This window comes from Varroa jacobsoni, unplaced genomic scaffold (genome assembly GCF_002532875.2).
Source record: "Varroa jacobsoni isolate VJ856 unplaced genomic scaffold, vjacob_1.0 scaffold_1472, whole genome shotgun sequence".
NCBI classification, from domain to species: domain Eukaryota; kingdom Metazoa; phylum Arthropoda; class Arachnida; order Mesostigmata; family Varroidae; genus Varroa; species Varroa jacobsoni.
The window spans coordinates 197,198-223,767 of NW_019214374.1; the positions used below are offsets into that span (position 1 = coordinate 197,198).

General features: G+C 39.3%; 2 protein-coding genes and 1 long non-coding RNA gene across 5 annotated transcripts; 2 read left to right on the forward strand and 1 right to left on the reverse strand.

Annotated features, from left to right (window-relative positions):
- Positions 1-5,305: 5,305 nt before the first annotated feature.
- LOC111270435 (oxidized purine nucleoside triphosphate hydrolase) lies at positions 5,306-17,138 on the forward strand. 3 transcript variants are annotated; one of them, XM_022850662.2, is made up of 3 exons: positions 13,339-13,651; positions 13,789-13,932; positions 16,283-17,138. In XM_022850662.2, the coding sequence occupies exons 2-3, from the start codon at positions 13,829-13,831 to the stop codon at positions 16,839-16,841; spliced, it is 663 nt and encodes a 220-aa protein (XP_022706397.1). In that variant the 5' UTR covers positions 13,339-13,651; positions 13,789-13,828; the 3' UTR covers positions 16,842-17,138. The 3 variants fall into 3 exon arrangements, with proteins under 3 accessions (XP_022706399.1, XP_022706398.1, XP_022706397.1); XM_022850664.2 differs by lacking the exons at positions 13,339-13,651; positions 13,789-13,932 and adding an exon at positions 5,306-5,625; XM_022850663.2 differs by lacking the exons at positions 13,339-13,651; positions 13,789-13,932 and adding an exon at positions 7,293-7,430.
- LOC147752129 (uncharacterized) lies at positions 15,099-16,305 on the reverse strand. Its single transcript, XR_015314947.1, has 2 exons — positions 15,902-16,305; positions 15,099-15,566 (listed from the first exon to the last, which is right to left on the reverse strand). It is a non-coding gene; the product is annotated as an uncharacterized LOC147752129 (long non-coding RNA).
- Positions 17,139-18,119: 981 nt separating the features above from the next.
- Positions 18,120-24,187, forward strand: wmd (serine-threonine kinase receptor-associated protein wmd). The gene is made up of 5 exons (XM_022850647.2): positions 18,120-18,466; positions 19,466-19,607; positions 20,851-21,059; positions 21,461-21,778; positions 21,984-24,187. Exons 1-5 carry the CDS (start codon positions 18,446-18,448, stop codon positions 22,743-22,745), a joined length of 1,452 nt encoding a protein of 483 aa, XP_022706382.2. The 5' UTR covers positions 18,120-18,445; the 3' UTR covers positions 22,746-24,187.
- Positions 24,188-26,570: the final 2,383 nt, after the last annotated feature.

Genomic DNA, 26,570 nt, shown 5'->3' on the forward strand with positions numbered 1-26,570 from the left:
GCTATTTTATGGGGTTAATAACAGGTGTGCATGGCACGCTACTGAATACTTGCATTAGAAATCGCAATACGTTGCGTAGATCAATCCAGCCAAGATTTGGTTAAAGTTTCGCGCCAAAATTCAAAATGAAGCGTTACCGGTATGTTTCACTTAGTGGCAAACGACCAGCTAAAACTAGTTCTGAAATTAGGTGTATGTAACTCTGAATAGCAGGCTTGAACAGAAATTTGCACCATACATTTAGGCTAGTATGGAAGACACACTGCGCAAAGGCAATGGATTGCCCAAAAGTAGGCTCTCCTTTCTAATGTAATTATTATTATATATCGGTCATTGAAGACTATTGGCAACACGTCCCGGCGGGCACGTGAAGAATTAAGATGGTTTTATTGCACTTTAACGAAGTTATACTAAGTGCAATAAGGATATATGGCATAGTGCTAAGCAGAGATCTATGGCCTTTTAGCCTGTACGCCCAACGGGCGGTGTGTCTATATCGATGAAATAATATTTTTCCAATAAAATAATCAAGCAAAAGCTAAAAGATGGTACCAAGTGTTGAGCTTGTAGGGTGCGGTTGTTTCTAAGAAAAGACGCACGCACTGATGCTGCAGAAACGAATAAGTCCAACAACGCATATGGTTAAGGGTTTGACAATTTGACTTGTGCGCTTACCTATAATGTATAAACGTTTTGAGTAATAGGAACTGTCTTCTCTTCGAATAAGTGCAGCCTATTAATTTCTATGTTGATAAATGGATGGAAGAACGTGATATTTGACTCATATGGATATTTTCTTTAGCTGTTCAATTTTCAGCTGTCTTTCTTTGTCGGCAAATGGTAAAAAAATTGTCTAGGCCAGTGCATTTAATAGTCAACGGTAATTTATAGGTGAGTTATTGCACGATGTATATATATGTATATCTTATGAGCTTCGACTAGGATGAAATGTTCTTTTATGGTGGAAGCGGTCTACATAATAGCCCGGCGTGCCACGCTTCAAATATTTGGTAAGAAGTATGATGTAGCCGGCAGGGTCGATTTGATAATCCTGGCATGGAACACTTTGATCTAGTAGCCCTCCACGTAATATAGCAATGAAGAGTGTTGCAACTGTTTCGGAATGTAGTTATTTTTAAAACCACCCAAATATACGTGTTTCAATTAGTCATATTTGGTATACAAGTTGTGTGTATTTGCGAGGGCTGCGCGCCGGTGCTAACGCCGTACACGTCAAGGAAGCTGATTCTTATTCAATGTAACGAAGTGGAGTAATGATACACGCCTGCATGAGAGTTCAAGAAGTATTATGGAACTGTTTTTAGGTCCGAAGCTTTGTTTGTGTGATTCTATTGAGTACCTTCGAACAGTGGGAAAAATATTCTTACATAGCAGTAAATAGCCATAATCTTAATTAGATCAATGCTCCATGATAATCTAACTTATAAACTTTCAATGCAAAACTCTTTCGCTGTTTTAAATGGTAGTCCAAGTTGATTTTGGACTTCAAAAATACGCATAGCTTTCATGGCATTTCATTCAAATGCTCGAAAAACCTTATAAATACGCATTTGTAGCATTAATTCTATTGTTCTACTACTTTTGAAATTATATCTATATTAAGGAGGGTTCCTTCCCTTGTACATTTAAATCAATGGAGCGAATAATCTACCACTAGTACAAACAATTTTTTCAATATCTTGGGTTGGAGTTGTTAGATTCCTCAACTTTGTCAATCTTGCTGATATGTGCCCCTGACCGTTACAAAAAATTGCTCCTTTCAGAAAAACTCTCGCAAACTCTTATATCGTTCTAGAATCAGTATTTTCTTACTAAGTAGGTATGTTAATTCTCATACAATAACGGTCTAACGAAAAATAAATACAATAGATGGAGCCAAATATTTTTAGATGAAAATTTTAAAAAGTGAAACTTGCACATTGTGTCGTTGATATGTACGGCATCTTTTAGCGAGATGGAAGACGTGACCTAAAGCGTCCCTTCAGTCGTTGTTAGACACTGGTCTGCAAGAGCTCGAGTCACCCTATGATTTAGAAGATGCTACTATCAAGCGTAGCGTATTCGCGCGATGTGTTCCTCATGGTGCCAGCGGAACTTCGTTGTTTAGGTGCGTTGTGTGCATGCCATTATATGTCGTTTATAGTGTAACTGATTTCTGATATGAGGTAGCTGGTCGTTGCTGGAGGCTATTTCGCCGTGCCTTCATTAATGTTAGTGTGACGAGGTGTTTCATCTCGCCTCAACGAGTGGCGTCGCAGATATTTCTACAAGTGAACACAGTATGCTAGGTTCGCTCAACGTGGTGGAGATCCATTACCGCGATAATCTAGAAGGTGATTCGTTTCCAACCGTATTATCAAAACCGTTCGATTGTTTGGTGTTACTGGGTGCTGGTCGAGCCACGTCGGTCCGCCGTGGATAATTACCAACCTCTTCATGATTACCACTTCACATATAGACTGGTAACACTATCTACCGCTTTCGATGTACCTCCAGTCTACCGATGTTATGATTTGTTTCTCAGTTGGAAAAGAACGTCCATTCGGTACATGATGCGGAGCCGATTACTTACATAGAACTTAGAAGAGTATTAGAATGAAAAAAAACGCTACTGGATTTTATTCGATGATCGCCATGGTCACTCTCTACAGGGGCAGCAACGGTTAGTTACGGGCTTACCTAACGATGACAACGAACGAGGTACGAGTAACGGCAATAACCTAAATCTGTCTAAAAAATGTCTATGATGATAAAAACATGTTTTCCCCATTTTTCCTTATACGATGGTTTAAAAGGTTTCTTAGAATTACCTTTTATTTGCTTTTATTTTTACGTTTATTTGCTGTAAATGAATCAGTTACATTGGCAAGCCTTCTTGTCGTCCTCTTTTGCATCGATATCCGATCCAGTTAGCTGCTATCGTAAGCACAACAACTAGGGGCCCCATCAGACACATGAAACACTGAGAAATTTAGGTCGAATCACGCTAACGGTTGCCACCATTTGATGAGGTTCTTTTCATAGCCGTGTAAACTGAATGTTTTTACATTTTTTTTTTTGCTATACCATAAGCGTAAGTCACAGTTTCTGCTTGTACTGTCTACCAATACTTTAAACCTCCGTCGTTCCAAGTAAAAATATTGTTACTTTTATTATTAATAATTTTCCGTATGTTTTCCCAATTATTCAGCCGGTCTGTACCAGCCAAATTACGCTTGCCAAGCGTTTAATCCATTCAAAATGCGTTTTAAGCGTTTGCAATCATCCTTGCGATGATCGTTAAGGGTCAGGCGCGATACCTTTTTGCAGCCTTAGTCCTTTTGGGGGCTTTGTAATTTAATCTGCAATATGCATATGGATACATTGCGAATACGTAGTCGTTGCTGTAGGTGAACGTGCTTACGAAACACAACATTACGTTTTTCTTATTACACGAGTCAGGCTGGCAGAAAAACATACTCGATTACAAATTCAAAGGTCTGATAATTCACCATTATTGCTGACGAATTTTTTGCAGCATTCGACATTACTCTTGCTTGAGTACATTACTCTTGCTTGGCATCTAATGAGAACTTGTAGAACTACAGAAGTGGTACTTCTGTTTGGGTTTTACAATATATTTATGTTAAATGCGTCACCTTTGTTACAGTAACGCAAGCAGTATATTCTCCTTATCCTTGATTTTCACCGAAAGTACGCTGTTGTATTCTATTAGCTGAAGTCAATCGGAATATACGAATTTCGCCCAAACGCCTTAAGCTGCCCAGTCGGATTAAATCCAGTACGGCGACGAAATATAGGAGCACATCGGATGTTGGAATAATTAAAGCAAAATTTATCCAGTCGGCCTTTATGCTTTTTAAGGATTTCAGACAAAACATGCTGTCAACATATTAGCCTAGCAGGTAAAAATTAAGTCTTACCGATCATGCAGCAAATTGCCGACTGCGTCCTATTCCACTATTCACGGTAGGCACAATCCTGCTAAGACCTCCTCTAAGTGGAACTAATGTTGCATAGGTAGGAAGTTTTTTCATCTTTCACTCAGGAAATAGTACTGAGACGCTTGTCTCTGAAGATGTCGAAGAATTTCAGCTGCAGAGTTCGAGGTGGTACAAATGTTGCAAATGAAAAAAGTACATGACGTCCCAACACAGTTTGTTTGCATGACGGTTTCTTGACACAGCCGTTGAAATGAGCTTTACTTTTTAATGAGACCACTAATTTCATAATACGAGGAAAGCTAGAACGGCTATAGTGCTGTTCCACTGCAGCCTTGAATATTTGCTGCGGATGTTGACTTTATTTCAGGGTAACCAAAAAGTCGTCATGATGTCAGAGGCTAACGTTGTCAGAATAGTTCGTTTCGAAAGGATGAGGTCGTTGATCGTGAATCGTTGCAAAACGCATACACGAACTAGTTGTAGACAGAGACACGGATTTGCTCATGACACCCGGCAATGGTTAGATAATAATTTATAAGTTAATAATATTTCAAAAGTTAGCTGTTACAGTGCGGTAATTTGTAATTAAAACCGTATCTGGCGTAATGCTGGTATCAATCAATCTAGCTAGAAAGCTTGCGTCGATCGTTCTTTATGCCTACTGGGGCATTTATTTTCCGAATTAGATGTGCTATTCACGACCCCACTCATCTGCTCTAGCAGTAGTTAATACTCTAGTCTATGAGTTAATTTTTAATAATAGCAAAGATTACCAGATCCTCGCAATGCTACAGTGTTTGTCTACTACCCTTAGGAGATAGGTAATGATTCGAAATTAATTGGAATTAAATGTAAATACACTTAACTTGCAGTTAATTTAGTGCAAGGAGTCAACCGTCTCAAGTAACGCTTAACGGCAGTATAAAATCTAAATGCCTACTCATTTGGAAACCCTTAATTAGGATTGATCAGGCAAAAAGTAGGTTGTCGCATCGCGTAAACCCCGGCATGTCTCCCATAGTCAAACAGTTTTGATAGTAATTGTTTTCGGATTAAATTGTGCCACTTCATTCTAGCACGGTAACCAAAGTTTTACAATAATTCCAAACAGGTTTGCACGACATTTTTTTTGTATCTGATAATATGCAATCTATATATTTACAGTTTTCTGTACTTAACAGACCGATATTTATTTGTCTCATCGTTCGTTGATTACTTCTTTTTCAAGGCAGAGTATTACGTATTATAGGCGGTCAATGATATCCTTGCTTGTGCCAGATTCATTCCAAACTATATATTATTAGATTATGAAAAACATACCTTTTTTTGTTGAATTATAAATTCAAGCTCCAGGGGTATAACTCGTTAGTGAGCTTCCGAGTTCAATTTTTGACCGCGTATCAAAATGATAATATTCTCTCTATATCGAGTTGCGTGATGATTCGTCGGTGTGTACTGAGCTGCATTCAAAATTGCTTTTGCCGCCCAGATACAGCTGACTATTGCGCCGAATCGGTGACCCATTTAGGTTTTGTTATTCTGCAATTGTCTCTGATTTTGGACAGTAACATTATATGGCCTCGTCTAACCCTCTCGTTGACTTTTGACGGCACAGGTCTCAGGATTAAAAAAGGCCGAAACACCACCACGTACAAAAGCTGTAAGTATATTTTGTTGAAATCTTAGATTCTGTGTTCTCTCATAATCTATGTAAACAACAAATAAATAGAACAGGTTCTCTCTATCTGAAATCTCTATCTGACAGCTGCACGTCGTACTTATACTAAAAACGATATGCAGCTATCTATACTATACATAATTCACCTTTTCAAAGAACAAAATTATTGTTATTCTTTTCAGTAAAATATATAATAAATGCTCAAGATACGCTAAGGGGTGCGTGTTCAATCTTGTTGACACTTTTAAGGGTCGTTGATATATACACGGTCATCGGTCACAGCTTTTGCTCCAGTTCCTTTATATAATCAATCAGCTTCAAGACCAACGGCGCTTCAGGTCGTTCGTTATATAGGCGATATACATCCGTGTCTGATCATACCTCTATTACGTATATGACATCAAGTTTTGTTCCTAACCTAAATATTGAGCGAAGTAAACACTTGTTTCACATACGATGTGAACCACCATCCCGTGCTTAATACTGGTACTATTAGATATTGTTACAAAGTACATTATTAACCGTTAGGTGTTTTATTGATAGAGGGCGCTTCGGTGGTACGATTGGCAGGCGGAAAAAATCAAAAGTCAGCATTAACATTTAACAATCAGACCTTTTTTTTTCTCATTGGAATGACATGGTTGGCTCGTGTGGCTAAAAGTAGCTATTGGGTAAACTAAGGTCATAAATCTGGATGAGCGCCCACCTTGACACTTGTAAAACCGCAATTGACAGCGAAATTAGAGAGTGCTGTCAAATGTAAATCTAGCTCATTAAAACTGTCCAACAAATCATTTCAGACAAATTTATCTTTTCATTTTCTAGTAACCAGCTGACCCTAAAATGATAAAGTCTATTTAAAAATAAGTATCGCCCAATGAACTGACTTAACTAACACATAATCAAGTCGAATTCATTTTGCCTCCTGCAGCGCGTTGAATACGTCCAACAAATGCTAAAGCCAAATGAATTTTTTTATCTTCCAAATAATTTACTGATCCACGGTGGAATAGATCTAGCTGAATATTATTATAATGCATTGAGTCCGTTTTTCAAGTATCCGTTCTCAAGAGTCCGTTTCTCATGCATTATCTGTCCAAGCAACGAGAAACAATTGCAGTAGTGTCATATCTGTAAAGCCTCAATGAGGAACGAGACCAACTGGCCATTGGATTAGTTTTCTTAACTTTCCGGTCCCTCAATTGATCGCAAAGCATATATTGTCGTGCCATCAAATATTGTTGCTGGCTAGATATGTTCTACAATCATATAATCATTACTTTTGTCAGTACCGTAGACGACGGTGATAGGCCCGCTCGATCAGGCACATTCAGAGACGTCTCTCCTTCAAAAGGAAATGACACATCATACGTTTAGGAGCATTCTGTACACTGTGCGCACCAATAAAAAAAGAAAAAAAAAACTGTTGTTCTATAATCCTTTTAAAGAATAATAGAATAAAGACAATAATATTATTTAGGTGGAGCGGAATCATATCGAGCGGCAGCAAGATCACTATAACTATAAAACAGTGATGGGCAACCCGCTCTTGATGACCGAATGCCTCGGATCATTGCGCTGTCTTCGAATCTCTTAGAGTTCTGTCCGAAATATCAGCCATATTTTTCAGTTACGTTACCAATCCTGTTAGTCCAGCAATACTGAACTGTTGCTCATTTCGCCGCCGCTAAAAAGCGATTTGCTGCATTTTGTAAAGGAAATTTTCTTTGGATAATAATGACCCGCAGCCTCGACGTTTGAAGACGTTTCATGTGTCGTCAAATCAGGTATGGCTGGCGAAAATCCGCTTTAAGTTATCAGCAACTTACCGCTTATTAAATGGGAAAAACTCGACAAGCAATTTCTTCCGAGTCGCGTGTACGTTATGCGAAATATAACGAGGCTTAGCAAGATGGACAGCTTATGTGATGAGTTTTTCTTTGTGCTTTCCATTAAATCAGTTGAAGTGATCATTTTTTCGATGACTGGATTTTAACACTGTTAAAGAAGTTGCGAATTTATATGCACATCTAACGGTAACTAATAGAAATAGAAGTTAAACGACAATATCATTTGCGGAGAAGTTTTAAAGCTACTTCTTAATTGATCTAACATTGAAGCCATATTGTTGCCATCTTTAAAGGCCTCGAAAAAGTTCGAATCGAAGAACTTCGACGTGCGCAAAGGTTTTACCTAAGACGGCTGTTTGGGTGTAGCTACAATGGACATGTTAGCGAATGAACATCATTTAATAATAGCTGCCGTATTAATTCATAAGAAAACAGGAAACTGCAAATTAAACAGAAAACATACATTTTTTGTCTATTTCATTGACAACAATAGGGTGCTGCGAATACGTCTCGTATAAAATGAAAACTAATTTCTGCAACTGTATGCATTAATAAGTGCATAACCAGAAACTTGGGCATACGTAATTCAATATGCTATACCCCTTCGGATCAAGTTTACAACATGGACTATAGCTATCAGTTGGCCAAGAAGTGGCTTAAATCGGCAGTTAGGGAGGGAAAGAGCAACGTTATGGCTCAGTTAAAATTCAATATGTACTGCCTATACGTGTACTTTCTTATGCTCGGTACTGCCGCTAAGCGCTATTTCGGACGGCTGGCCAATAGTGCGAAAAAAAGTGGGCCTACGCCCACTTGACAACTTGAATCATCTCGTGTGTCCCAAGGATTCGTAGGCAAGCACTCTACCTACGACCCATCACGACGATTAAAACATAGTGTCTGTATTATTGAAACCTGGCTATGTAAGTAGTGCGTGAATTAAGAAGTGCGCGAAAATTTCATTCAGTTCTATTTTGCAGTACGGCTGTTCTTCTTGTCCGCGTCAGCATGTATACTTTTGATCCTCAACGTTGTATCGCACACTGCGAGACACCCGTAAAAGCGCGACTAACTGTCTTCTGTTGCTATAACCACAATAAATAAGCGCGTTTCTTAAAGCTCCAAATCGCAAATCGTCTCAAACCGTTAACTTTTCAGCCTGACTTTCATCACTGCGCAAATACTCATTTCTTCGCATCGATATTTGCAGATATTAGCTGAAAAAATTAAGTGGTGAAGCAGGACCAATGCAATCTGTCTAGATGAAAAAAATTTCCTATGATTTTCCTGAATGCGTTGTTTGCAAGAGTAACTCGGACACAAACGGGGAAAATCAGTCAGCCCTGTGATAGCTTCGTAAGTAAAGTAGTTGCGCACCAATCTTGAAAATACATTTTGTGCTGAGACCCAGCCATCTGATAAAATAGCCAGCGGCAATGCCAGAGTTAAAGCTCGAAGCGCAGGGAAAAACTAGTGATAGTGACGTTTCACATACTGTGGAATAACGGCTATCCTGCTTGCTACACAGTTCCTATGTGCTACATTTGTGGCTACGGAGCTACAGTTCCGTCTTCAGGAGTCTGTATATAAAAAAGAAATTGTGAATGTTATTGGTTTAGGTAGCAGCGTACTCTTCCTATCACACCATTCCAGAGCCTCGAACTTAAAATTACTTTTTTAATAGCCGTTGCTAACGCCGCAACGGAGATCTATTCAAATAATTTATGTCTATAAAAAGCTAGAGAATTATACATACAGAAATCAAAAGGACAGAGCTACTTGTTTTTTTTCCACTTTTCCCAAGACTGTCCATTTGTTAGTCAAGCAGTCGATATCACAGGGCTATTTGTACTTACACACTTGCAAATTTGTTGATAATTACAATTATTAAGCGATATTTTTTTCTTATGAAAAAATTTCCTTCAATTTCTTGTGAAGACATTTTAGGAAAAATACTTTGTGAGCAAATTTTCAGGGTTTACGTGTTACAATTATTTCTAAGATCCGGGATCGTAGCCACTTGGGCCACGATGTTCTCCATTCGTGTGTCACTACTTTCTGGCAGAGTTTGCCGGACTAACTATATTCTGTGAAACTACAATTGCAATAGCAAATGCTTGATATTCGTAGAAACTTTGCATTTTCTAGATCTTTGAAAATAGTTGACTTCCGCGAGTGCGTACATATTTGACTTTTCCAAACTTCATAACGTAGAAGTTACAGGCAGAAATCTCAGTCGGAACGAACATCCCAATAACAGGCAACTTGTCGTTGGTCCACTACGGAAATTCAAGCTCCTCGATGAATCGAAAAATGTCTATAGTAAAAAATTAATTAAAAGTGCTTACAAGATACGCAAAATTTACAAACAGTCTATCAGAGACATCAATTATAATTATACATATATATACATATATAAATCCGAGATCCAGTTGAAAAGGATACCGACACAAGAGTGTCGTCAACAAGTGTGACAAATACAGAATTTCTTCGCCTTTCTATTCTACTCGGTACGATAGCGAAAGCAGGGGTGGCCATACACAAGGAGTGCCGTTTCGTGCGCATGGAATAACACCTGCATAGTAACAGGGATGGCCACAACTACAACATTAAAAGCCGGGTAATGATAACCGCTGCAACAAACAACACGTTTTGCACCTCTGTTCGCCCATGAAGGGCACATGCGTCGGAAGCTTATATCTCATTGATGCATGAGACCGACTTGTAAGCAAGCGAAAGAAACATGGTCTTTAGATCGGAAGTGGCACCCCGCAATATAAGCCTGCTTCTTGCAGATTTCGGTGGTGAGCTGAGGTGGGCTCATTTATGCCATAGGTAGTATCTCACAGTTCGGATTCGGGGTGGTTTAGTATACACATTATAGGGGCTAAAAGTCAGTCTCGGATTAAATACACTTAACAACTGCGAAATGGAAATTAAGTATATCGTTGTGGGAGGATCTATCCGTAAGGGATGAAAAGAGCTGCTTTGTCGCAGAAATCCTAGGACCTATTCAACAGGTCCATGTCATCCCACAGCACTTTAGGCAGTTTTGGGTGATAAATGATATTGAATTGTTCGCATTGTAATCGTCACCTGCTATCCTAACAAGAATATAGACACGTTATCTTCGCTGTAAGACCTTTTCGTTAAAAATGACAAGAGATCAATTCCGTTCTCCATAAACTTGTAGTTTCGTTGTCTGGCGAACGAAACGAAGTGGTACTCTTTGGACACCTACTTGATTTTATCTTTTGCCGGCGTCAAAAACCTATTGAAGCACTTTTGAGCGACTAGTTTGGCTGGTAATACACTCGCTATGAAATAGCGGCAACGATTTTTGAAAGAACATAAATAATTTCAAAGATCTTACCGTTGTGCCTAGCTTGGCTTAAGCGACAGTATGAGCCGTTGCGGTTGCCATCCGTCCTTTCTAGATCCATATGGTCATATCGTTTTTCAGTCACTCAGAATATCCGTCTATCGCAAACTGTGACTGGGGCAGACCCGATTACTAGTACATACAACAGCTTAGGACCAAGCAAAATTATCGGTTATATGATTATTTTTTTAATGGCCAGCCAGTTATAAAAGAATCAAAAGTTGAAGTACGTGTGGTTAGCTTTAAGACAGAACTGGCAATACTCCTCACACTGCGCATTTGTACCGTGTGCAGAGTAGGCTGTCATACTTACAAGGGCGGCATCTTTGAGATCAGAAAAAAACAATGGCATTTTTAAGGATACGCTTCAGTACGGTGGGTCATCCAGGATTTGTGAGAACCCTAGTGGAATAGAGAACACACAGCAGAAATTTTGATGGGAAAAATTAAAGGCTTTAATGCCCTATGACGACAACACCCAGCCGCCCTTTATGATTGTTGTCCTGCAAGAAGTTGTAACTGTTTCATAAGTAGAGAAATATAATACACGTGATACCCATATCTTTTTTTGATCAAACTTAACTCAAGGCTAATTAAGTTAGAATGTTGCATATCGCGTGCAATATTAGAAAGTAGCATAGAATGAATGGATAAGAGGGACCGAGTTGCTTGTTCGAAATTGAGACGAAATATACAACACGTTCAAGTGTGATGCGACGTCCAGAAATCATCAAGCGCAGCTAAAAGGGACAGACAGACAAGACCCCGCAACCAGATACAACGGCGAATTTAAATATTTAACAGCATCAGGCGTTGGTTCCGTTTTCAGGTTTTGGTTGTTGCAGATCACAATGACTTAGTAACAACTGATTGAACCTGTTTGTGCAATCCGCCTTATTTTTCCTCCTAAAGGGTTCCTTTTAAACCTCCACGTAAGCTACTCCTTAGGCTGTACGTACGTCCTCCACTGATGGCGTGCTACAGCTTGTGAGGCTTCTAAGATCTATATATAACAGGTTGTTCTGTCATAATAAGCATTATCACAGTTATGTATCGTTATTGGTGATTGATGAAAGGCGAAGATTATAGATTTTTATTATTTTCAACTATATAGATTAACTGAGCCTGCCTTTTACGGACACTGAAGTGATTTACCAGCTCGAATATAACACGTTTCATTGCAAAGGCCGCTGCGGTTGAGAATGACGACAACGACCCGATGAGTAGGACGCGACAGAAACTTCGCCAACCTGGTTCAATAAAATCTTGGGCTTTTTACTTTTAACAGAGGTAGGCTGTAAGCTTCCCTGATTATATATATATATATATTCCCGAACTACCATATATACATATATATATATATATATATATATATATATATATATATATGATAGTTCGGGAAATGCACTGATCGAATAGACGATTGTCCCATTTGCTAGATCGCTCTTGCAGGTAGGTGACCATTTAGTCTACAATTATTTAATATAGTTTCAGAGGCATACCTCATTATTAAAAGCTTACAGGGCTGTGCGAAGGTTATTTCCCCAGCAGTATTCCCAGGTAAGCAACTATTTGTCAGATGGAATTTGTAGAAAATGGCTCTATGAATTTGTTTAATCTACTGAGTAAGGTAAGCGAATCTATATTAGGCCAAAAAAAAACTCAGAACTCCGATATACCTCAAAAGAACGCGCTGGTCTCATTTTCTGTTTCTAACTTATGCTCAACGGTCATTCGTCTAATGTACGGCATGAATTTTAAATAATTACAAAACTGTTTTTATGCTTGTGCGTCGAGCACTTTAACTTGTAGTTGAATGCTATAAGATAGAATGTGAAAAGATTGCGGATCTTCTGCTGAGGAGTTCGCCAGGGTAAGATGCAGATGTAGGTAGCTGTTAGGATATCTTTCTGGTTTTCGGTACTGATCGTACATTTCATTGATCAAGGGTTCGTAATTGATCATCCAGTAATCTTGTAACAACTACTTACTTTCTAAACGGCTGAATAATTTAACTGTACTAGAATATAATTCATTTGTAAAAGTGGATACATACATTTAGCTCTAATCGTATATGGCATATTGTACGAATGAACGCAAACTTGACAACCTATAACTATAATCGTATGGCTCAGTTCACTTTTACTTTTTGGTATAACGTTCAAGCCGCTCATTCGAAGCAATTCCGTTCCGCTCGATCGATCAATGAATGGTCGATATGCCTCGCTGTCACCGTCGCAGCGACAAGAAAGATCTTCGCACTGCCGTCCGGCGGAGGGGGACGGGAGGAAGGGGTGCAACGATACCGCATCAGTAAACTAATCGCTAAGTTCGTAACAACGCCTCGCACGTACACTACCGCCTACGTTTAACCATGCTGCCATACGTGAAGTCGCCAAGCAATGCGAACGATAGGCTGAAGGGGTATCGTTAGTAATTGGAAGGCTTGTTGCGACAAAGCTCCTCTGCGGTGCCGTAAAAAGCTGGAAACAGAAAGACCTGTTTTTTGACTGAAGATGGCTGTACAGAATTGTAGCCTATTATATAATATATCTTACGCACCGTAAGATTCAAACGTTATTACTAAAGGGCTTATTATATTAAGAAAAAAAAATACTGCTATCAGTGGATGTTGTCGCCCTAAGCCATACCTGACTTCTCATATTCAAATGAATTCTCTTACGAGTTATGTGTTTCGCCTCTGTGAAATGCCGCCATACGTGTACGATTAGTCCTTGTTACGCAGTGGCCAGTTAACTACGAATCTGCTGAACGGGTGAGAACGCGATGAAAAAGAGCAGCCTAACTATACGCAATATATGTTATACAGTGATCGCATTTGCAAATGGATCGATACTGATATTATGGCTTAATATTTATAAATGTTTGTCATATATTTGTATAATCCGCCAGAGTGGGCGTTAAGTTGTTCGGAAATGTAATCTCCACTCCAATGGGCCACTACCCCCCCCCCCCCCCCCGGCGGAAGAATAAGCAGTTGCTGCGTAAACACCGGACGGAGTGGACTTTAGCAAGAAAGTCTGTTTTCAGTAGACGGTAAGTTAGGTACAAGAGTATCTACGAGCTGATCACAGTTCAATGTCACTACGAGCTAGTAATTGAGCAAATCGCTACTCAATATCTACCGTAATTTGTTGATAGAAGCTGCTTAGATTTCAGGCCTTATAGCAGAACATAATTTACGGATACATATAAATAATGGAAAATAGGCACACGCCCGGGTTATGTGCCAGTGCAGTGATTTGAGCCGCAATCCAGTTTTTGGCTGATGAAATTACCCACTGCTTATTCGAAGTTCATCGTATATATTTTTACTCGTACAAGCAAAACTTAACACTAAATATTATATTGGTTGCTTTTAATTTTAAAATGTATTATTAACTCTTAAACTATTTTATTTTACTCTTAGGCTCTGGTTTTTTTTTGTATTTCTTCCTTTCACGTCGGCAGCCTAGAGTCTGCTTATACTATTGACAATATTTTCTCTGATCTTTGCCTGAACGGTTTAAAAAATGTTTTTCTATTATTTACAAAACTTTGTGAATAAAAATCTATTTGCCTTTTAGCTCGAAACAAACTTTCGAGACTCCCGCAAGAAATTGTTTTTTTTTTTTTATCACCTAAAGAAGGAGAAAGAATGTTCTTGTATAATTATTTGTCGAGCTAACAAAAAAGGAAAAACGGGTCAAAGCTATCCATAAGCGGACGATGCCATTATTTGAACAAAGTTCATTGTTTGTGCATACAACTAATATATTCTGGTAAATGGTCATTAGCGTCTTTTAGAAGGTGTTTATAATATCCTCAAGCACTAGCCAGTCCCGGTCGAATCTATCTAACCGGCTCCTGTGACATAAAAACCTATGGGGAAAAATGTTTGGAAGTATTCAATATTTAAGTTCAATTAATGTTTACAAGAAGTGTGCCTTTTATAGTCCATAGTAATATGTATCATATTATAATTTTTATAGCACACAGGTGACCAATGTGACACGGGAATACAACGTAGGCCTAGAGCACCAGGTCAGCTAAACGTAATTTTCTGATAGTGATTTGCACCCTTGTATCAGTATCTCTGTAATTTAGAGTTTAGCATGAACCTTATATCTACGCTATTCCAAATTATGGAAAAGCATTCAGGAACATATAATTGTTTTACAAGATTCTCTGTGCAGAATGTCCCATGCAAAGAATAAATTACGTGCAAGATGCCCTTTTTTGCTTTTCAATAGGGATCCGTTTTTATTCAGTTTCCGCATTTTCCCAATTCTATAACGCTTTATATTATACGCTTTATATTATTTATATATTACGCTATATATTACGCTTGAAATGCCAGTTTTGGCCGACAGAGCTTTTAGACTTTAGGATTTGCTTTCGTAAAAAAAAGCCTCTTCGACTGCAGAAATGTGTTCTTGTCCTTCGGACGGACACAACTGGTCACCTCCCCACTGGTCTTCAGTACTCCAATGCTTGTCCTTGAAACGTGTGCATTACTTGCGCACTGTGCTTTCAATTACGATCTGTTTACATAATATTTGCATCGATCTTCGATGAATTTCTGCGGCCCTGTGGCCTTTGATTTTTTAGGTTAAAAGACATTTTTACTTCTGAACTGTTTTTTTTCGAGTAAACTCAACCGGTTTTCGCTCAGACATTTCTGAAAAAGACTGAATTATCTATTAGTCAAATTGTATCTGCGAGTAGCGCTGAATTTGAAAAGTTAATAAATTTCAAAATCTGCCGGATTCGCTCGCAACAGTCTAATAATAATAATAATAATAATAATAATAATAATAATAATAATAATAATAATAACCGCATAAAGTTTTAAATAACTAGTTACTCAGCAGGAAAGTAAGTGTATTCAAATCTTAACATATTTAACAGAGCATCGTTCATATATATTTTATAATATCCGATTATTATAAAATATGTTTAGCTTTATTTATTTGTGCCAAGGTCACAAATTGCTATGAAACGGTTGCTGAAGGAGGGGACTTACCATAACTTATATGCTAAACAGGTTACTTTCTATATTCGGCTCGTTTGCGTCTGTTAACCCTTCAGCGTCCGCTGTTGGCATAGAGGCTCCGAGGGCTAAGTCTTTAGCTGTGGGAGGAGATAGCTTTGGGTCTAAGCCGCGCAGAACTTGTCTTTATTTACGTGGAAGTGGATTCGTATATGTTCGATTATTCAAATGTGTGCATGAAATCTCTTTTTAAATGTAACTGTTCGTGGACCCATGGCAAGCTCTCCAGTAATCTTTTCTTAGGTCACAGGTTGTTCCGTCGATTAAACTTCATGACCAGCAGCGCAAACACAGCTGGTACACCAAGTGGTCAGGAGCAATAATATTTCATGTTTTAATAATTTATTTTTTTAGGCTGCAAGCGAGTTGCCACACCATGTCGGAGCTGAGTGCCACTCGACAGATTCGTGTCTCTCCGACCGCAGTGCGTAAACTATATACCCTATTTCTCGTTCGTAAACGCGACAAGGTGCTACTCGGCATGAAAAAGAGAGGTTTCGGAGCTGGCAAATGGAACGGATTTGGAGGCAAGGTCGATCCCGGCGAAACAATTGATCAAGCGGCAATACGCGAGCTGAAAGAAGAGAGCGGCCTTGAGGTAGCCACTTTCCATAAGTTCGCTGTAATCACTTTTGAGTTCGTTGAAGGAGATCATATCATGGAGGGTCATATCTATACATCGAACGAGCCAGTTGGCGAACCTGTGGAGACGGAGGAAATGCTACCTCAATGGTACCCAATTAACAAAGTTCCATTTGACAAAATGTGGCAAGACGACAAATTCTGGTTTCCACTATGGGAAAGCGGTAAGCGATTTGTCGCTTATTTCAAGTTTCAAAATAATGATATTCTTTTGGACCAAACGATCCGGGAAATTAGTGATGACTCGCAGAAGCTAGAACCAATGTGTTAAACGGAGAGCTGGTGTACCTTGAAGCTATTGCGTGCATTTCAGGGAAAACCTCAGGACACTCTCTAAAAACTTCAACCTTCGGTCAGAAATATAGGGTTTCTCTATATATTTTAGACACGGTAAAAACTACACATCATGAATCGTCGAAAACGACTCGTTTCAACTAAAGAATAGCATATGTTATAAAAGCTGAATATTTAAACGTAATATCAAGTTCATATTTGTAACGGCTATATACGTATTCTTGCATCATATGCCCGACCAAATAAAGGTGCACAAATTCGTGATGTGAAAAAATCTAAATTTCTATATTACAAAGTAGGAAGAAGGGAAAAAAAACGTTATCTATCAGCCCATTCATTTTGTATGCTTTGTTAAAACTGGTTTTCATTAAATATAACTAAACTACATTAGCTGTATACCTAGCAACTTCGACTGTGCTACTGAAACATCTAAATATTAAAATAGCTTTATCAGACTTCAGTTATTTAGCTATTAACTGTTGTCAGGTCAGGATATTCATTCATTTGTAACCTCACCGAAGAGGTAGTCCACAGTCAAGAACAACGAATATATAGTAAACCCTTATGTATCATACGTATAGTTTACAGACCACGCTATTGCTGGAACAAAGAATCGTCAATGGTTTCCATGAAAATGATTCTTTTTAGTAGAGAAATGCATCTTTAAGCGTGGCGCAAAACAAGCATGTCGTGTGGCCTTTACCTATCGAAAATTCAATCAATCAATCATTCATACTCATTTACTCAGCTTTGCCGGATAGACATTTCGATATTTTACATCATATATACATAACATATAACAATTTAATGTACAAAGTTTTATATGTTATCCAGTACCATCTAAGTGTCATTTTCACGAGCCTGACTAAAACTGATGTCATTAAGCAATTCCTAGAATGATCGGCCCTAGAGCTCACGAGGTTGTTTAAAACCTACCAATGATTGCACTACCGTGACACTGGCATTTTTCGGTTCGTCGTTGAGCGAAGCACGAGACAAATTACAAGCTTATCTACACCTAGTACAAACACAATAATAGCTAGGATTATTCGAACTTCGATAGAGGGTGACCACGTCTACTATTCAACTTACCATTATTTGTCAGCTGTCTTATTTCACTATAATTGGCAGATTTGTTCAGCAGACTTTTTCCTAACCGCCCGAGAATGATACGTCACTTTCGACAACAGAACAATGCGTTCATTCAACCAATGGATGTAACTGTATAGGCTGCAGACGTCTTTACATTGTGATTAACCGTGCGACCAGCAACGGACAAACTTAGCCGGCAGTACCGAATAGCGGCGGAGAAAAACATCCAATCTGTCTTTCATCATCATAATCACTATCATCATTATCGCCGCCGTCGCCATCGGTGGTTCGTGTGGGTTCGGTGTGTATTTGCAAAGTAGCGAAAAATCGCTCCACGTTTAACAAATCAGAGACGGCTCCTGTGACTGGTGTTGGTAGCAGTCAATTATTTGGTGCCTGTCGGCGTGGTGGATTTTGTGCGGACAACGACCAAAGAAATTTCTATTTTTTTACATTCAAAGGCAGGAAGTGTAGCACCCAGTGACGACCATGGCGTCGAGCTTGCGGCAGGTAACGTAGCTCAATTTAAGTATCAAGTAAATACTTTGAGAAGTTTGAAACCTAGTTAACTGTGTAGCTCACAGACGTTGCAGCGAATTGTAACTTGCTTGGTCTTTATTCGTGGAAATAAACAGGTTGTGGTTAGAGTAACGATAGAACATATGTCTGCCTTCGTATGTCAGAACGGCAGTTGCTGTTAGAGAGATTAGCAGCACGAATCTCGAAAAACATAGTACATTTTGTTATGATGCAGGTTTATGTTTTCGATTTAAAGCTTTACAACATGTGAACATCTCTTTGTGTTATATTACTTTCGTCATACTATCAAGTGTCGAAAAGGAAGATGAAACCATGTGGTAAAAAAGACTATTATATATTCTCTATTGTTTGCATAACCTGAAACAACAGGGAAAGTGGAAATTCAGCCTAGGCAGTTTTAGGGGTAGAAATCACGCGTTCATGCTTAACACCTACGATCCAATCCAAATGCGACAGATGATTCAATGGCTACAGTTAATCTTAATAACTTGACATTTTAATACACTTTTTGCTGATACGCCAATCAAGTGCTAATAAAATATAGGATGCTGCATATGACTGTTTTTTGAATTGTTAGGTTTTCTTTGGATTTTGAAATAGAAATTAAATATCCAGTGGAGTGGAGTGGAAAACGTTCAAAGAAAAATTCTGTACTCATTTTTTAATTCGTACGGCAGAATGTTGTGCCTAAAATTGCCTAAAAAGGATTAGCGGAATTGGTAGAATGACATCTTGACGGACAAAAAGCTAAGCTGTGCACCATAACAAGTCGCTTAACGGAAATATGGCTATTTTTGCTACGTTGGCCACAGACCAGCGGATTACGATAATTATCTAATTCGATCGTTCATGTATGTGCGCATAAGTTAGCTCATAAACAATTCTATATTAAGTCAGCGATTATAGAGTAGAGATCTTGCTAACTGGAGCTCGTTTTACTTAAGGCGCCTTTGCTCAATTTTGTTCCAGGTCTCATTGATGTGCTCGGGCCACACGCGACCCGTCGTCGATTTAGCTTTCGCAGAGCGTGAGAATGAGCAGGTGTTGCTGATTTCGGCGTGCAAAGATGGCAAACCTATGCTTCGAGATGGTGTCACGGGCGACTGGATTGGTATGCTCTTTACTTATGTATCTATACGCCTTTTCTAATTGTATCAAAGTGGGGAAAAATATTAAAGCTGAACGCATATGTTTTGGACTTTTGTTTTGTGAGTTGGGTCTGTTTCCAATAATATATTTTATATTAAATAACCCGACAGTTCGTTGACAGACAATGCCTCGTATACCACTCAATTTGTTCTTAGCAAAGGAACTGAACAAGTTTTATAAAGCTGCTTTATACAAGTTGTTTTGACCGGTGACTAGCATTGGAATTAAAAATTCCATAAGAGGCGTTGGATCGAAGTTTTCGTTAACTGTTGCTGTTCTCAGACGCACAAGGCTTGTTCATTTGAAAGCATCACGTACCAAAACTGGAACACTGATACGCAATTTTTACTAAGTGGACGTGTTATATTGTCTTGAATAAAAAGAAATCAAACATACGTGTTGTGCATATTTAGTAAGCCTATACTGGCCTGTCGCCTAGGTCCAGGTGACTTTTTAATTAAAATTCACGCTGTAAAATCATGCGCTATCTGCAATTCTTTTTCGACGGACAAAGTGTACCGCTGGTGCAGGAGTCGTGTGGAAGAATTCTGGAGGAACGACCCCCCTAAACCTCGACCTCCCGGGGAAAATCTGACTTATGAATAGAACAAAATTGCTTATTTATGATAACATCAACTAGTGAAGGTGAGCGCATTTCTTTAACAAAGGCGACCATTAAAAAATGTATGCAGGTATAAGCCCTATTGCTATAGTGATATCGTGGATCGACTCTATGATGATTAGAAAGCTATCCTTTTTTTTTTGGAAAATGGGTTAATGGCCGAAATGGGTGCGTCACAATTGCATCTTTAGTCGTTACGAAGCCTCTTCCAAAGCAAAGATTTTCGGCAGGTTCAAGGGCCCAACTTCAAACCTGGTATGCGGGGAATACTTACTCGTTCTTAGTTCGTTGCCTTTAGAGTGGTGTTAGGACAATTTCGAATTTGCTGAAGAGTCGACCTGACTCAACCTAGATGGAAACGTTTGTTAAATAGAATTTAAAAAGTAATTAAAAGATACTCCCGAGTACGATGTGTGGGTGGATTTCAAATCTGCGGTTACTAACCTAGCTGACGCACCCAGTACATAAATACCCGTAATTTTGACTTTGTAGGGCATATATGAACTGATGGCGGCTATAGTTTCTTAACGTTCTTATTTTATAAACATTTTTAACAATTGAGTTTTTGTGAACTTATTTTTAGGCACGTTTGAAGGGCATAAAGGCGCCGTGTGGAGCGTTTGCCTTGATGGTTCAGGTAAACTGGCTGCCACAGGGTCAGCTGATTTCACAGCGAAATTATGGGATACAGCAGAAGGTACCGAAAGGCTGTCGTTGGCTCACATGCATATCGTCCGAGCAGTTGAGCTTTCACCTGATGGAGCCTATCTCACTACAGGAAGCGCCGATAAGGTTAGACGTGAATAGAGGCTAGTTGTCTCATATAATCAATATTATTGCACTATTCGGAAGCTTTTTAACATCTTGCACAGGTATTAACGATTTTTTGACCGGTGTACTCTGCAGGTTAATGTAGATCTTGTTTGCAATTTACATTTCGTTGTTATGATATCACTTATGCAAATAATAATGATTGATTTTTTCTACCGAATTAGAGTCACTAAATGAGCAGGATTGGTCAAATAATAGCCAGTCGTACTATTCCACTATTGATATATATATATATATATAAGTTCCATTAAGCATCATCCATGTGTTGAGGTATGAACTGTAAAAAGGCATGTGTTATAGCCTGATCAAAGCAAAAGTGTACACAACTATTTCAGATTTTCACAATGTTTGCTAAATTATAGAAAATCCGTCGTTTCGATGTAACGACTGGGACGTGTGGTGACGAAACAACGGAGCCGCTGCAGATGTTCGAAGGTCATACAGCACCTGTGAAGTACGTACGCCTATTACCTGATGGCAAGCGTCTCCTCTCGGTCGGAGATGATCGTACAGTTCGTGTCTGGGACCCTGTAGCGGGTGAAGGTGGAGGTTTAATTAAAACTTTGGAGTTCACAGATCAACCTCACTCAATAGAGATAACTCCTACTGGAGATCGTTTCGTAATGGCCTTAGGTAAAAAGGTTCAGGTGTGGTCAACCCATTCGTATGAAATGATCAAGGTATGTGTGTTTTCAATTAGCGAAGCTGTTTTGCATGTTACGTACGTCATATGTCAGTGGTCCATCGCTTTAAACGATCAATGTAGTCTTACTCTGACATTTACTGCCGTGATTTGTTTCACCGAGCCAAATTAATAGCCAATCGCTGCTGATCATATCAATAACCACATTTCAATTATGTTCCAACGTTTTTTTCGTATTGTAGGAACTTACATTGACGTGCCCCCTTTATGCGGCATCGTTGCATCGCGATGGCCGCTTCGTAGCATGTGGTGGTGAGGACTTTCGCCTATACAAAATGGATCTCGAGACAGGGGCCGAGTTGGAATCGTTTAAGGGCCACTTTGGCCCGGTTCACTGCTGTGCCTTTTCTCCGGACGGACAACTGTACGCGTCGGGAAGTGAGGACGGTACGGTCCGATTATGGCAAACAGTCGTCGGCACGACTTACGGCCTTTGGAAATTCGTTGAAGGCAGTGCTGCTACCCCCCCTGCCCAGCCTGTGCAACCAGAGGGTCATACCGACGATGGAGCAGCGCCACTTGGCGCCTCCGTCACGACGACTACGACTACTACTATCTCTACGACGGACTCAACCACAAACTCTTCTGAGTCCGGCGACGCCGCTACAGCTGTCAACTCAAATTCTCCAGAGCCGAAAAGCTGTGAAACTATCGAGACGCAGCGACAATCACAACCTGAACAGAATGATGAGATGTTGCAACAACAACAACAACAACAGCGGGAACAACAAGAGCAGCAACAACAACAACAACAGCAACAGCAGCAGCAGCAGCAACAGCAACAGCAGCAGCAGCAGCAGCAGCAGCAGCAACAACAACAACAACAGCAACAACAGCAACAACAACAAGAAAAGGAAACGCACCAACAAACAGAAGGTGGCAGTAGCGAAAAAGCAAGTAATGGTGTGCTCCAGGAAAACCATAACGAAACAGAGACGTCGTAAGATGGACAATGGCGTAGTAAGCAACCATGATGATTCATGTGCTGTTTTCATTTGGGTAGCTTAGCAATTTTTTGTACTGACAACACCGCGTACGACGAAATTCTAAACTAAAGTAATATGTATGAATGCGTTTGTTTATGAAAAGAATGAATTTAGGCGTGTGTACATGGAGGTATCCGACTACGAAATCATAAATATAGTTACTGTTTTCAGGTAAAATTTGTATAAGAGTCTGGTCCAGGTGACTAGGAGAAGCCAGCAGAAGGTCTAAGGGGGTGTGGCATAGGCACGGCCAGGTTGAAAGTGGGTATAGAGGGGGGCTCTATCGAAATTGCCGGAAGTATATAAAGTTCGAATTGGTTCAGAAACGTTAAGCATAATTTGCGATTATCCTTGTAGTGGTGCAATTATAAAAGAGTGAAAAATCAACAAAAGGTGTAGTATTTACTCGTTTGCGAAAGTTAGTCTGCACACATTGCTCGAACCATGGCTTGTACATCGAAAACAACAACAGACACGGTACAAGTTTGAGTGGTGCACAATGGAAGTACAACATGTCCGTTTCCCTTGAGTACTGACAGTTGCTCATCACCGAGCCAACATAATGATGCCTTTGCCTATAGAACATTTTTCTGTAGCTTTTTAGTAACAGTGACGCAATGGCGTACTCGGTTGAGAATATCAGATCCCAGGCTGCAAGGAAACTATTAAAAGGTATGTAACACAATAAAGCTGGGAGGTAGTAGTAATGAGGCTGTTGCCTTGCGTTGATGGAACATAATACAAACGCCAAGCTTCATGTGATGGGAACTCAGATGAAGTCATGGCAAGTCAAAGACGAATATGCTTCTGTCTCGGTAACGCAGCGAGGAACTGCATTTATCCCTAGACATCAAGACAAGGGTAAATACGAAAAATTGTGTATTTCTGTCTCTCCTGCACATCCTAATAATATAAACTTGAAAGCTATTTATAAGGGGGTATTGTATTTATATGTATGGCTTTGTTTTATAATAAACACTTGATCAAATGAATGTAGTCATTATGATTTTTGCCAATTTAATCTAGTGAATCATGCCAACTAAGCACGCCGCCGTGCCTCTGGCCAAGTCATCCTCTAGTTGTCACAGATATTGTGGATGAGTGGCTGATTAAGTCTATTATACTGAATAAAAATGAAGCATGTTGTGAATGAGGTACACGGCTGTTTTGCTTCTACGATGCGCAAGAAAAAACCACACATTAAATTTTGCACGTGGAAGAACATTGAGCGTGAATTTGAGCACATCTTCATTGTACAGTGGGGACAAATGGTTGAATGATTTAAAAAAGTATTTGAGCTGCTTAGCGTAAAAAGGTTTTTTTTTTTATCATCACATTCATGGAAGTTTGAATAAATGTATTTTATAATGGTAGCGTAGGAACTAACGCACCAAAAACGAGTACATCGCATGATTATTTTAACACGCACACTTGTATGAGTAGTTGTTCATTAATCCCTAGCATAACACTCAGTCGTCCAAGAGCAAATGACCATCCTGACAGCTATATATAAGAAATGTTGACGTAGTCGTTCACGTGTTTTGCCCCTCTGTATAACGTATCTGTAAGTGTCCTGCCTGTTAAATGTTATTGCTAACAACATGAATTTCCATCTAAAACAGGGTTCATGCATACCTTCTGCGACTGCTGTCAAATGCAGGGTACCAATTGTCTAGCTGTTCCATATCGTGATACTGTGGTGTCCAAGGGTCTAGGTGTAGCGGCTTTGCACCACAAACGTTTTTCACTGTGTTAGTTTGCCTTACGTTCGAACGGTCAGCTTCTATCCCTTCAATAATCCGGAATTGCTTAAAATATGATTGTTGGTATCAGGCAGTATTTACTTGCTTAGGGCTGAGCTTAATGTTTGACGGTACATTAAACTAGCTGAATTTGACAATAGAATATGACCGAGCCAGGAAACAGTGATATGGACCGAAAGATAAGAAACACATGGTTGTATTTTTACTTTCCAGTGGCGTGTGGCTGATCAAACAGCCTTTAAAGACGTTGCATAGCGCTTCAGATAAGCGTTGTCGAAAATCTTTCAATCTACCCAACAAAGTGGGAATTTAACTTATAGTTTTCAGGAAAACCTGTACTCAGACAATGATGGGGTAAAAACAAGTATTTGAGCCGTGAGCAGCGATGGCGTACTATAAAAAAAACCGTAAAAATGTTGAGCAGGACATTGCTATTCCTTCGGGTGATGCACGGCAAAATAGGTCAGCTTATAATCGCCGAAGGAGCTCGAATAATTTATTAGAAAAGGTGACCGACGGATGCTATCATTAGGACGATGCCTTCTATTTGTTTTCAGCTTCTTCTATTTAGATGGTGAGAAAATGATGAAAACATAAATCATCGACCCGGTAGAAGAGATTAGCAAAAATTGAAAAACCATCACTTAGGGTTAAGTCGACTTCATCGAATAACAGGGAGAACTAGACGTATCAGTAGTGATCCATATAACGACCAGGCGGTCAACGAGCATATATGTTATTCGCAGAATTGGCATAGGTTGCGATTTAAAACACCTGCTAAACGATCTGTTTGTCGACAAATGACCATAAAAATTTTATTTGAGATACACAAAGTTCATTACATGCAAAGTTACAGTGACAGCGACTGTTATTCTCTCTAAAAGTCTGAGATGTGGGTATAATGTTAGATTCAAGAGGGCGTATTTTCTTTTTTTGGTAAATTTTCCGTCGTTTCCAGCAACCCTGATCCACCGAAATCTGATCTCAGCTGTACTCTTGTGTTCTCGATTAGTTGGCAATGAATGTTTCATTGATATACATTTATGTAGTTCTCGGTGTTTACAAAGCACTTTACAGCAGCTTTGATAATAATTAACGCATAAAGCTGAGGAACGAATTTATTGTAATATAAAGCGAGAAAAGAGCGGAGCGTCACTTACTGATACAACAGTAAGGCGATAGGAACCGAATAGTAGGTCCACTCCACCTGATTTAGAATTTGGGTTAAGTAACGTTTCAAAGATAGATCGGGGGCCGAAGTGTAACTTTGAATGTACGGGTGGATATATGAATATCTGGATTTACATTGGGAACAATTCTGAGGTCGAGATCAGTCACTTCTTCATCTAGCAGCGTGAATACGGCAGGGCACAATTTGCCATAGCAGGACAGGATAAGTGGGATAGAACGATAGAATAATTGCTGGACTATTTTAGTAATCAAGCGAAATTACTGCAAGAACACGATGGTATTCACGCGACAGAAAAACCGTAAGCGGGCATGTAAGTTACGTTGGACTGAAACCACACAGTTTCTGAGAAAAAGAATAATGGATGAGTCTGAGAAACAGAATTATTCTATATAATAATAATATATATCTGCGACGAGAAGGGGCTATATGGTCTCAGAGGAACCGCTATCGAATAACTCGAGGTTTACAAACTATGCATGGTTTTTGTAAGCTGAATACGATTCAAATGTGTAACTGTTTGTTTAACAACCTGAAGTTTCCGAATTAAGTATTCTTCGGAATATTAGAATACTCCGATGTGATAGGTGCCAAAAAAGAAGAACTGGATTGGTGCCGCAATGACCCGTAATTGCCACATGATAGCTGTTCTTGTGCATCTGATTTATAGCCAATTTCAAAATAGATCAATCAACACCAGATAGGCGCAGGGCAAGGCCCACGGGTTTATTTTATGTTGCCTGGTTTAATATACGTTACAGGTGATACACAGTTCGAAGGCTGAAAGCTACAATGTACGAGTTCGACGCAAGCAAATGCCTACTTGGCTTT